Raw genomic sequence first — 14,022 nt, 5'->3', positions numbered from 1 at the left:
AAGAATCCCTTAGCTCCACCCCATTTGTAAAGAAAAGAAGGGAAAGATACCCTCTTCCTTTCTAGGAGAATGAGAAACTGACAAATCTCTTGTCAATTTCAGCTCTTCTCCTTTGTCTGGGTTACTGAGGGGGAACTGCAAAGCCAAGATGGCAGCCTTTCCTTTACAGCAGCAGGTGTCACAAGAGTTGCATCTATTTTTGAAATGGACCACAGGTCATATCCACATCACTGTTTTGCCTGCTTCATTCTTGTTCCATAGAGGCAAGAAATCATGCCATTCAAATGTTGTTGCCTTCACAAACAGGTTGTACTGCATACCCAGAGTGGGTCTATGCTGTGTTGCTGGCTATATAGCTTTTAATGTTCTACATTGAAAGAGTTGTGATTGTTGGTTTCCTTGGCTGAAATTCCAGCCCCACCCAGCAACATCCACCTCAAGAGGAATCTCCTCCAGCTGGCATGAATAATATTCTGGTTACTCATTGTTATTTTATTTTTAAAAAATTTTCCTCTCCTGTTGCAACATCCACTGACTGACATTAAAAACATGATGGTACAAGGTTTGCTCACAACCTGTATCCATCTTGAAATGTTTTACCATATCCTGTAGCTTTTGTTGTGTTCCAGTAAATGTCTCTCCCAATGCTCTGTAATAAAAGGAAATGATCAATCAGGTTAGTGAATGTATATATAAGATACTTACCCAGTTCCCAGAATTAGTTTATTGTATGGTGTCATGACAGTAAAATCCATCAGCCACTTAGATTTTCTGTGGATTTTCTCCTACAAAGGGGAAAAACAGTTAAAATTCAGCTGGCATTTCTGAATCATTAATTAGGCAAGTCTCCTTTCAAAATCAAAATAAATTTTTTAAAAAATCACTTGGATACAGGAAAAAGCAGAGAGGACTTGGTTGTACAGAGAGAATAATAAGGGGAATAGTTTTAAGAAGAAATTCTTGTCAGTACACTAATATAAGGAAAGAGATTTCTTTGGTATTTGGATTGTCTAAAGCAGGGGTGTCAAACTCAATTTCATTGAGGGCCACATCAGCATTGCAGTTGCCCTCAGGGGGCCGGGTGGGTATGGCCTGGGTGGGCGTGGCCTACTGGGTGGGCGTGGCTAGAGTGCATATGGCCTACTGGGTGGGCGTGGCCAGCTCTACATCGTTCGCATCAAGGGTGCCTATGGGGGCCTGGGCAGGAGTGGGACAGATCTGAGGGTCTCTGGGCTACGGCCAAGGCAGTGGGGGGCCGTTCCCTCACTGTTTACAGGATGGCTTCACGGGCCGCATGAAACCACTTCGCGGGCCGGATCTGGCCCCCGGGCCTTGTGTTTGACATGTCTGGTCTAAAGAATCCAGTTGGAGTGAAGTGGGAAACCCACAGTTCTCCAAATATTGCTGAACTACTATTCCCAGCTGTCCAGTTAGCATAGGCAATATTGATGGACCTTGGGAATAGTTATTCAGCAACATCTGTAGGGTACATTTCTCTCCCTCATGTTAAGACTTAGATTTGATCCATACTTCCTGCTTCTCCTGGTGCAGAGATGGCTCATTAATCAAAAAGTCATTTTTTAAAGAATTTGGTCATTGATCAACAAATAGAACAACAGAACCACAATTATTTAAGATAAAAAAAGAAAAAAGCATTGTTCTAAAATATCCAAAAAAGCATTGGAAGAAATATTATGGTGTATTGTGCAAAATACAAAACAGTATTTACTGTAGCTATGGCCAAAGAAATAAAATCAAATTGATTAGATAATAACAACTTAAGATGAAACAAAATGGAATGACCAGACGTTAGTAAGGAATGAGGATAATTCTTGGAGAGTATCTCCTAAGAGGGGACATTACAAAATAAGATCCCCTCTTCGAGGGAGCTGGGCAGTTAAGAAGTTTGTTTGATAAATAAATAAATAAAAACAAATACATACATAAATAAATAATACAATTATTCCTTCTCCATACAGACGCAGTTACTTTTCAAAGGGAACTTTTGGTATCTCCCTTCCGTAACAGCTGTTGGGAGGGCATTGAATCTGGCCAAGGATAAAGCCCTGACAAATTCTAGAATTGTTATGCAACTAAGATATCTGGCTGGTTGGAGAAGGTATGTGGAATGGCTTAAGAAGATTTTTCTAAGTAGAGCTGGTAAAATCTGCTTGGAGCTCTAAATCAATGGACTGTGGTTTAAGATTAGGTACTGCCCATTCACAGCCCTTCAGGGTGATAGCTGGCCATGAAAAGCCATAAAGTTGCATTGGCTCATTAACTCTTTCCTAAGGACCGGAACATACAACATCACCCTCAATTCAACCCCTATCGGTGGTGAAGTCAACTTCTGGCTTTTCTTACTCTGTATCAAAAATAGTATTTTCTGTCTTGTGCTGGCACCAGCAATCCAAGTAATTGAACTGCAATACTTTCTTCTGTTACAGGCAATGCCTCCACTTCTATTGGCTAACATGTGCTGTGGTGGGAACGCATCATGCTCTCCAGCGCTGGTAACTATCCAGCATTTCATCCTGGGCTATTGGGCTGGCTGCCAGTGGATGCTGAAGCCCTGTGCGCCAGAAAAAGATGGATTTTTTTTAAAAAAATACAGATTAATCAATAAACTTTTGAAAGGCTGGAGTATTTTCTTTAACACTCACATAATATAATCTTGATGAAAATAGAAAGAGTTCTTCCATTTTTCCTTAGAAGCCAAAGAAACAGAAAGAGTGCCAACACTGGTGTTTTTAATTATTTTTTTCTTGCAGTCCACAAGAAAAAATTATCCAAGAAAGCAATTGGAGGGTGAATTAAAGAAGAAGAGGTTCCATTGTTGGTGGTGAAGGTAATTGGTATTCTGTTGGGATATCTGGCTAACACTGAGGCTAAAGTGAAGAAAGAGTCTAGAATCCATAAAGGTATTTCATAAGCCAACTTCATTTCTGGCCACAGGTATGAAGAAATTTGCTTGAGAGTCAAGGGCAGAAAGGCCGTGGTGCAAAAGGCATGTAAAAACCATTCTAAAGAGATGAGACAATAGTTCTTCCTAATCCAGTGACTATCGGATGTAATGCAGTGCAATTTCCTTCAGCACCAGCAAATATCTGGAAAGTCATATTGGAAAAGGTTGTATGACATGCCAGGATAGGTGGACTTGAACAACTGGGGATTCCACTTTAGCAGGAAGATTTTTTAAAATGTAACCTCCTTTGGACAGAATGCAATACAAATGGAAACAAATAGAACTATATTCCTAAATACTGCAAAATAAAAACATGTGACATACAAACACCATCTTGCTTCGTTTGAGTTTGAACTCTGGTGACCAGAAGGAAATTTGCCCATCTTCTTGTGCTGTTATTAAGGTGCTATCCACCAGGGAGCAAATGCGCAGTACAGGCTCTCCATGTGGGATCTCTTGCATTGTGGCAGGAAGTGAAAAGGCAACCTCTTTGAGGCGCGTAGATGAGCTGTCCATTTCAGCGTATTCTATCTGCAAGTATGTGCAGAAATCATGCTGCATTGAGAAAAAGAGACAGTTATTATCCTGGTATTTGTGCATGCAAGTGGCATGCATGGTTATTCAGATCTGAATCCTTCAGTATCTAATAGGTTTATTCCTAAGTGAACATTGAGTCAAATTTATTTGTTCCATCCTACAAACATGCCAAGTAAAAGATATGTAAAGTTTGACAAGTAATGTTACTAACTTATGGAGCATGGCACTATACATATTTACAGAAGAAACAAAATCTTTGCCTTTATACTAATTTCAGTACCTCCACATATACTCTAACACCATTTATTTCCAACACCTTCAATCAATTGTTGAAGCTACTTGTGCTCCAAATCGGAAACATCAGTCATTTTGTGTTTATTTATTTAACACTTTTCTAATGGTGCCACAGTCAAAAACTTCTGCTAATTCACATTTTTTAAAAAATGATTTCTTGTTTTGTTGTGGCCAAATGTTTGACTACATCTCATCTTGTTGTTGTTAGTTGCGAAGTCATGTCCGACCCATCGCGACCCTATGGACAATGTTCCTCCAGGCTTTCCTGTCCTCTGCCATCTTCTGGGCTCCATTTAAGCTCAACATCTCATCTACTTTTCCATTAATCAAAATATGTATGTACCCACTGGATGTTGCCAGTTGCCAAATAGTCTATTTTCATGAATAGTTTTTCCACTTCTTCATCAGTCTATAAAGAGAAAAAAATGTGCAAAAGATCTTTATATTAACAAAGCATTGAAATTTTGTAAGACACATTTTGTTGGAGCTCACTATTCCCTTCCACCCAATTTGATGCAGCACCGAAAAACAGGCCAGGAAAGAAAGCCTGAAGTTTCCCATCCCCCTTTTACTTATAACTTTTGCTATATGTTAAAATATCCCAAGAAATTTCAAACTTCTTCCTTACTGTGTTATGTGACCCCACACATGTATTTAATATGTGCTTGAAGCTTTCTATATCCACAGATTTATGTCCACTTGTTTCCAAGCCCTGGAGGCAAATAAAGCAGCAAAACATTATTAAGCATTAATATAGAGCAGTAGACATGGCAAAATATTAGCTTAGGTTTTCAAGTCATATTTTGTTTCTTCTGTCACTTCTTTCTTTCTGAATAATTCAAACATGAGAGCAATGTTAAATGTAAAACTAAAGTACCATAATCTCAATATTTTCTTCAAATCAGATACTGTGAAGAAATGTGCAGATGAAGAAAGAGTTGGGGGAATGTTGGCAGTAGCACCATAGCTTCCCATGGAGAAGGCAGCGCATTCCAAACAAGAGATCAAGACAAGAGTCTATGTAGTCCTGAACTAGATGGGGGAGGAAGGAAAAGATTCAGGGTAGAATTAAAATCTCCCAGGTTATATCTACAGTATTAGGTTAGAAGTTTATAGCTTTAGTCTGGCAAGATTCTGTCTATTAGACATAAGCAAATAAAGAACTGGATTCATTATATCCATGGTGGCGAACCTATGGCACGCGTGCCATAGGTGGCACGCAGAGCCCTCTCTGTGGGCACGTTCCCCGTCACCCCAGTCCTAGGCCTTCTGATGGGTTTTATAAAACCTTTTCAGTTTAGGCCTCTGTCTCCATGTGCAAAAAAAAGACGTTCAATCAATCAATCATTTCAACTTCTTGCGGGGGAAAAAAAAGTTCATGGCAAAGTTGGAATTGATTGATTTAACTTTTTAGTCCCACCTAGTCTGCCATTACCACCACAGCCATGCCCACCCAATGGGCCACGACTACCCAATGGGCCACACCCACCCAATGGGCCATGCCCACCAGGCACCCGATGATATATAAGTGGGTTTTGGGGTGCAGTTTGGGCACTCAGTCTCTAAAAGGTTCCCCATCACTGCAGTATATTATCTTTCGGCTGAGGCCTGACAGATACAGCAGTCCCCAGGAATTCAAGCGGGATTCTGAGCCACTTTCACTATAATGAGATGACTCTGTTTCTCTACCAAAGTTACATATTTTTACTTCTGTCTCTATTGATAGTTTTACCTGCATCAACAGCTCACTCAATCATGTGACCTGATGAGAACAGCTCTTGTGATCTTTATTGTTTCTGGTCCTGGGTAAAAAGACACCCACTCATCTGGACCTTCTTTTCACCTGGCTCTAGAGGTCTTCAGTAAGTAGGTGAAACACTTTCCCCAGACCTGTGGCAGATAATAGGCTGACCCTTCTACAGACAATGCCAAAGCAGAGAGGAAGATTTCAGTGATGGAGTAATGGTGATATTATATTTTGCTCTGGCTTTTGTAATATTATATGTTTTAATAACAGAATAACAGAGTTGGAAGGGACCTTAAAGATCTGCTAGTCCAATCCTCCTCCTGCTCAAGAAGGACACCCTATACCATTTCAGAGAAATGGTTGTCCAATCTCTTCTTGGAAACCTCTAGTGTTGGAGCACTCACAACTTCTGGAGGCAAGTCATTCGACTGATTAATTGTTCTCACTGTCAGGAAATTTCTCCTTAGCTCTACGTTGGTTCTCTCCTTGATTAATTTCCATCCATTGTTTCTTCTCCTGCCTTCAAGTGCTTTGGAAAATAGATTGATCATCTCTTCTTTGTGGCAGCCTCTGATATATTGGAACACTGCTATCATATCACCTCTAGTCCTTGTTTTCATTGAACTAGACATATCCAATTCCTGCAAGTGTTCTTTGTATGTTTTAGCCTCCAGTCCCCTAATCATCTTTGTTGCTCTTCTCTGCATTATTTCTACAGTCTGAACATCAATTGACATATTAACCCCTGGATATTTTTCATGAAGAGGAACTCATTCAGTCATGTTATACTGAGTCACTGTTGCGAGATGGGCAGCAATAAATGTCAGCTGAGTGCAGTGGAAAAAGTTGGGAGATGAATGGAATGAGTAGAGGAAAATATATCCTAAATTGGTTTGAACATTTTGAGCCTATTGTTTGGTAAAAGACGGGAAAAGCCGTTTTTCTCCTCTTTCATTTTATTTTCTCTGTGTTACTCAGTTGGGCTTTCTTAAGTAGCTCAAGTCCGGCTATAGATCAAAGAGTTATCTCAATAGCACTCTGTGATATTTGAGCAAAACTAAAATCAACATTTGTCAGATTAGTTATGTCTTAAACTCCACAGTTTGTGCAGTTCAGTTTTGAGTAATATTTTCTATTTATTTATTAAGTTTGTATGCCATCCATCTTGCTATGCAAAATGAATATTCAGAGTAACAAAGATGATTATGAGACTGGAGCTCTGAAGGTGTTTTAGTCCTTAATGCCAGATGATGTGGACAATCTGTTCAGTAAAGTTTGCTCAGCCACATATTTCCTTGACCCTTGGTTTTCATGTCTCCACTTTTACAGTAGTTGGACAGATGAGTCCAGAAGATCGTAATTTTTAATAAAGTATTTGCCATCAATATGGAAACTAGGCCAGGCATGGATATATATTAAGTTGGGTCAATATTTATCCTTGTCTTAATTTCCAGCCAATAGCCAAAACCAAAAAAAAGTTGAGGGAGAACAATGATGACAATTTCTTGATTAATCAGTGATTACAAACCACTTTAATCCCAATTAACCTAAGTAACATGTGCTCCATCTGTAGCAAAGATTAAAACAATAAAATAGCAATACTTAATCATCATTCATCCTTTTATGCCAAGAAAACACTTGCCAGTATAGGCAATCAGATACTGCAAGGATTATATTACTTTGTTGCTGACATACGTCTCTTGACAATGACCCTTTCAACAATGAATACTTTCTTTCACGCTCACCTTACATTAAAATCAAACCAATGCCAAAGCATAATATCTTTTCAATCAATAGGTGCCTTTAATCTGTATTTCCCAATAGGATAACATCTACAAACTTTCTCAACTTAGATACTCCCAGATATGTTGGAACTGCAACATCAAAAATTTCCACCCAAAGATTATTACATACTTTGACACCAGTTATTTAATCGGATGTACCTGAAAGGCTGTGTAGAGTTTCTGCAGCTGATCAAGAGTAATCTGCTGTTCGATCTTGCCAAGACAAAGAGCAAGATAGATTAATGCAAGCATTGTATGGTACACAACTAAATTTCAGAGAGAAGTTTCTCATTCGATACCTTGAGACAATATCTAATATCTGCCACAAATTGTCTGGTCCCCTCTTAAAGCATCAGGAAGAATATACACTCTTAGAAGGTAAGTAACAAAATAGAAGTAATACATGAAAACAGTATGTAAATGCAAAATATTAATAAATAAGCCCTCAAATGTTCAACTCTGCTCCTCTGAGCTAAAGCTTCAGATGTTTCAAAGAAACATAAAGCCCCATTAATGTGGAATGTATCCAAAAGGAAGGTAGAATATGAGAAAATTATATAGGAGAGAGTTACGGTAATTAAGTTTTCCTTTGTTATAACTGTTTTATTTACGTGCTTTCATTTAGATATATATAGATCAGCACCTACATAGGCAAAAAAAAACATATTTCATACCCTTGAATGGTAGGTCCAGTTTCTCCCCCCCACCCCAAACTGATAATATTTTTAAGTAGAAAAATAGATATGAATCCCCATATCTGGTTTTGAACAGACTGCAGTGCCAGTTCTGTGGCATCTCCATGGAGACTGAAATGTGTGCTACAGTCCTAAATAAAAATTTATAGCATGATGAAAAATATGTGGCTCAGTTTTCACCTGACTTATAAGCAACTTCTAAGCAGATGTTTTCTGTACAAAGGACATTTGAATAATCTTTTACACAACTCTTCATAGCCTTTAACTCTGGAAAATCCTTACTAAAGCCAACAAGAGAATATGTTATACTTTGCCTTTCCAGTGACTTCGGGAGGAATCGGCACGGTGATGAATACTTTCGCTCTCTGAGATGTTTTCCATGAGTCCAATGGAGTGACTCCTTTGCTGCCGTTTCAGCAATTCCCTCATCAGCCATTCTGGAGGTCTGGGAATATTCTTTTGGCCTTCTGAGAAGCTGCCAATAGAAACTGGAGAGGCAGTTTGCAATCTGGGGCCTCCTAATGAAGTCTGTGCCCTTCCAAACAGAGAGTCTTTTGTCGATGTCAGCTCTGTTAGCTCATTCAGAATGCTGTCCAAGCACACAAAACAGAAGGTGACCATGTGGGAAATGGTATTATTGTTCATTCATTATTAACCAGTTTTGTGAATAATAGTAACAAAACAGGTAAGGTTCCAGACTGGGGTTAGAGTTAATTCTCTTTGTCACAATGAGACATGTTTTTTTAATCCATAAAATACAGTTATTCTACTAACAAATAAAGATGCCAGAGGTATTAAAAGGTGAAGTGACATTCTAAAATTTGGACTAAAGCTGCAGATAACAAAGCAAGAAAGAAGGACAGAGGAAGAAGAAGGAAGAAATGTGCTTCATTATGGACACTTCTAAGAGTTTCTGTCTATTTATACTGTATACAGTTTTGGAAATCACTTACTTTGTAAGTGATTACAAGAATACTCATAAAAATCCAATTAAATCCATAACCTAAAAACCAACACAGCATCCCAAAAACATACAATTATGCATTAACATCTCTATGAAAGAGCTCCAGTTTGGCTGACTATCTGACTTTCAACAGGGGGAATGAAGTGAATATTCTGAGGACAAAATATTCCATAGACAGCAAATACTACCACATGTTCTTTTATCCATGCCCCTGATCTTGCAGAGCAGAGCAAAGCATGATGATTAGGTGTGTGTGTACTCTTAACACCCTAACTTGAGATTGACTCAGATGACTCAATTCTATCTGAAGAATATAGATGCAAAGCCATGAGTATTTCCTTTTGCTGAAATGGCTCTCCCAATTTCTTCTGCTGTGTCCCCCAACCCATCCCAACTGAAGTGCGTTTGCCCACCAACTCTCCAACCACTTGAACCTACTGACAGGGATTGGACATAATAATCTAAATTCTCCTGTTCAACTCTATCATTCTTTCATTCTAAGTCAAAGTAACAAAGTAGTTATATATTTCTTAATTTTTATGGTGCTTCAAAGCTCTTGTCCTCTTTTGTTGCAGGATTAACATGAAATATCCTCCAGAAACGTGTGGATTTAGATCAGAGACAAGGGATTTATCCACTCTTTTGCCTGATGCTGAAGTCTTCTGCTCATATATTAAAAGACATTCAGCTTGCAAGGGCACAATGCAGGCTATATGCAAGGTAGCATGGTAAACAGAAATGTTTTTTGTGTCAAGGGCCATACTTGATCTTTAAGTGGCATTCTGACAGTTATGTTTCCAGATATGATACAACCAGGTGATGGTGATATAAGTAAAATAAAATTGAATTAATCATATAGAGTTGGTTAGGCTGTAAATATATTAATTAAGCTATATTTTAATAAGTTCATAATAATAGTAATTATTATGCAAACAAAATGGTGAGGAGACATAATGACATGATCCACTTTTTTCCTGGTTTATATAAATTCCACATTTATTTTTTATCATCCTATATTATACAACTTGCTTGCTTCTGCACTCTGTATTACTTTTTCTTTGTAAAAAAATTATATTTACAGTACTGACCTTGATGCACGTACGCCTTCTGTCCTATTTATCTCAACCTTATCTCTCAATTGAATATAAGAATAGCTTTTCAAAAGCTAAATTGAGTTGTTGAATTCCAGGAAGAGACATTCCTGAGCAGGCATCTTCAGGAGCTAAAACAGATCAACCTCCTCCTTTTATATAAAAGTACTTAAGCCAAGAGAAGTCAGAATAGGATGGGGACTTGGTGTAGACATGACTGAGAAGGGTCTATATTCCAGCTGGCCCAAGAAGGGGTTCACCTACAATCTTTTTCAAAGTTTTATCTGCAGAAAGGATGTTTAAGTGTACATTCTCCTGTAATTTGTATTGCTTTAATAAACTACTGCCCTTTTTACTCTATGAATATGTTTATTATCTTGAATCATATATAAATCTACTGGTATCCAACTGGCCACTGGATGTCAGAACTCCTACTTCTTGGGAATTTAATATTTTTTCTCTTCTATTTCAATTGAAAATTACAATTTTGGACCCTTAGGATTGCTCCAAAGGCTTTGTGGAGCTACAGATTACATCCCAGATGATGTGGGAAGCCTATATCTTTAGAACATCCACCTCCACTAGAAAACAGTAGACCACAATGGATAGACTAGTATATGTTTCCTGGCTTCCCAGATCATATGCGTTTCTTAATGGATAAACATATTTAATTTTAATTTAATTTAATTTATTAATATTTCTATACCGCCCTTATTGACAACAAATAAAGTGATGTATGGAGGAATGGGCTGAATTCTCTTTAGTTTTACTATGATTTCCTTAGATGATCCTTTTTAAATGCACAAGCTGAAAGCCAAACCAAAAATAAACATACACTACAGTTTTGTGGTGAGTGATAGTTTTAAACACTGTTCCCATGTTTTGTTTACTCTTCAGTGTTGCTTGGTTACACTTAAGCTAATTGAAAAGACATGATCTTTGCTAAAATATCTCTGTGGTATTTTCCTACTAGATATTATTCAAATATCCTGGAAAATACAATAAATTAGACCAGGGGTCTTCAAACCTGGCTCTTTTATGACTTGTGGACTTCAATTCCCAGAATTCCTAAGCCAATATTCCTGGCTGAGGAATTCTGGGAGTTGAAGTCCACAAGTCATAAAAGGGCCAAGTTTGAAGACCCCTGAACTAGACTATATAGAAATGATATAAAAAGGCAAAATCTCCTTTGAGTTTAATGTCATAGATGGATCTGTATATTTTTCATATTAATACGATCAAAGGGCTTGTCATTTCCTCTTTTGAAAAAAAGGCCCATTATGGTAAAAGTTCTCACTCACTCTGATTAACTAAAGCACATCTGGTCACAGCACTAGTAAGAATATAAAAAACTAAGCTGTGATTCACATATGTGACATAATCAGTCTATATTGTTTTGTTTATTCTTGCAGATGGGTAACTGGGATGGGGTGGGATGTTAAGGTAATTGTCCCATTTTATCCATATCAAAGCAATCTCGTGAGGCCTGAGTGGCTCAAAGTCATTCAATGAACTCCACTGGATATTTGGACTTGACATGGTTGAGCATGATATAGAGTTGAGTATGATATAAGCTACATATATTGTCTTCTATTGGTTGTTGAGCATCTCTGGCAGAGAATAGCTTATTGAAAAGAGTATGCAATTCTGTAAAAAGAGGAATGTATAATTTATGTGTATACAGAAGAACAGAGGAAACCTAATGTAACGTTGGGACAAAGCATATCGTATGGGCCCAACTCTTTCGATGCTTACATCAAAACTGGTGATTTAGCAAAGTTCTACAAAATATTATATTAGTAACATACCATTTCATATCAAGGTGGTTTTTGAAGGAGAAATGCTTATGCTTTTTGAAAGGCAGAGGATAATTCAAATATTAGGGGATGTTTATTTAGCCCTTCTGTTAATTAAAAGAGTTTTAGAAAATTACTGAACTTCTCCATCAATTAAATGGTGAAGGTTCAGAGTTTTTAAAGGTAGCCATTAAATATGCCCATTTTCTGTATAGTTTTGTGAGACCCCGAGACTTTTCAAGCAAAGAATGAATGACTAAATAAAATTAGACAGCATACAGTAGTAGCATGTTGCACCTATTGCAAACTGTCAATGGATAAGATTGTGTAACTGAATAGCTGGCTCTGTCCATACTTCAGGGTTGTTTGTTTTTTTCTTGTCCTAGAAAATTGTGATAGATCAATGAATCAACCACTTTCAGCTTATTCCTGCCACTCCTGACTGAGATAAAGTATACAAAGGAACGAGATTTTCCTTTCTACAAGAAGTGCTTTTGCTCAGAAGCGTACTCTTAGCAAGAATCCTGCAAAAGTTATATTAAATATTAAAAATATTCCCTCTGATCTGTGAATTTAATCAACATGTCAGAAATTTAACAAGCTTTTTTTTTGCAGGAACACAGTATTCTTAAGTTTCTCCTGTGAGAATATGTCATCACAAAGTCCTCAGGAGACTGAAGGTGATTATAATGCACTGCATCTTCCCAAGAAAAGAGCTAACAGATCATCCTGCCTAAGAAATGTTCACACTTTTCACTGAAGCTAAATCCACAGGTCAACTATACATACTGAATTCCTGACAAGATAGAACCATTGCTAAGTAAAGAAACCATAGTGCCAGGCATAGACAGTTATAATTTTTACACAAGGAGAAAAACAAATGCCGAATTCCAGCAGCTTGGGTTCCTTGACAACCACAAAAGCTTTCCAAACATGCCTGCCTTGGCAGCTACAGCTCTTGTTTTGTGTTGAAAGAAAAAAAAATAAAGGCAGCAATGTGTTTCTGTTTAATGTATAGAGAAGTAACACCTTTCTTTCCATTATTGCCCCTTACCTGGTCAGCGGGGAGGTCTCTAACTTCCCAAAAGCAGAACTTGGTCGCACTTTCTTCCTCAGAGGCATTATGGAAGCTGAATCCTTGTCTTCCTAATGCCAATGGCTGAAATCTTGGATTTGTTTCTTGTTCATAAGGCAACAACTTGTGCTTCCTTTTGTTCAAGAGCCTGGAACCTGCTGCTAAGTCTGTCTGCAATGCTCAGGTTACTCCAATCTTTGCACCTCCCTTAAGTCCCCAAACATCAAAGGAAGTGAAGCTTGGGAATAGTCCTAGCTACTGGTGGAGTTGTCACATGTCACATGAATTTCAGAACATATATTTCTTAAAATTATGACAAGTTTCAAGAAGAACTACAGGAAATATTCAGGTACTATTTTTTTTCATCTTTCCTCAGATCTCCCACTACATTCGGTCTCTTGATCCAGATGTGAAAGAGTTTGTTTGTTGTGCTGCATATTACTCTGTTGGCTAAAGATAGCAAAGGTTGAACTTTATACATGGTCTGCACAAAGTGATCCAGAATGCAACAGTGGACCAATGGACGTGTCACGGTATATTAATGTAATGATGCTAGTTCACAAACTGCAAAGATTACTAGTGTGAGTGTAATTAAAAGTGCTGAGGGTCATTTATAGAGTTCTTCTGGGGACTGGATACTTGTGGGACCACCTTTCACCAATTGTTTCTATCTGATTATGTTTATGTTTATGTTTATTGGACTTATATACTGCCCTTCTCCCGTAGGACTCAGGGCGGTTCACAAGGAATTTAAAATAACAACACACATTACAAAAGTTAAGAACAATTAAAATAATTAGATTTAGTCCTTGAATAAAATAAAACCCCTATTAAACTCCAATTAAAAACCAATTAAATAAAATTACAATTAAAATTCTCAGTCCTGGCCGGAAAGCTCAAAGAGCCAGGTCTTCAGGTCCCGGCGGAATGAACGAAGATCAGGGGCAGTCCTGAGCTCTAAGGGCAGCTGGTTCCAAAGGGCAGACGCACCCACAGAGAAGGCCCTCCCCCTGGGTATTACCCGCCAGCAATCTTTTGCTGGCGATACCCTGAGAAGGCCCTCCCTGTGGAAGT

At 38.0% G+C, this 14,022-nt stretch overlaps 1 protein-coding gene across 1 annotated transcript in view; it reads right to left on the bottom strand.

The window, feature by feature from the left end:
* Positions 1-12,995, bottom strand: part of LOC310640398 (cilia- and flagella-associated protein 337-like) — a gene marked incomplete at both ends in the record, with an annotated part of 40,989 nt that extends 27,994 nt beyond the window's left edge. Inside the window, 7 exons of the mRNA XM_083362607.1 lie at positions 706-785; positions 3,290-3,520; positions 4,140-4,205; positions 4,425-4,508; positions 7,487-7,540; positions 8,332-8,611; positions 12,928-12,995. Of these exons, the coding sequence (XP_083218733.1) occupies positions 706-785; positions 3,290-3,520; positions 4,140-4,205; positions 4,425-4,508; positions 7,487-7,540; positions 8,332-8,611; positions 12,928-12,995 (863 nt within the window). The remainder of the gene's footprint in view (positions 1-705; positions 786-3,289; positions 3,521-4,139; positions 4,206-4,424; positions 4,509-7,486; positions 7,541-8,331; positions 8,612-12,927) is intronic.
* Between the last annotated feature and the right edge of the window lie 1,027 nt (positions 12,996-14,022).

This window comes from Vipera ursinii (assembly GCF_947247035.1).
Source record: "Vipera ursinii genome assembly, chromosome: 4".
NCBI classification, from domain to species: Eukaryota; Metazoa; Chordata; class Lepidosauria; order Squamata; family Viperidae; genus Vipera; species Vipera ursinii.
This window is presented reverse-complemented; position numbering and strand designations above follow the sequence as displayed.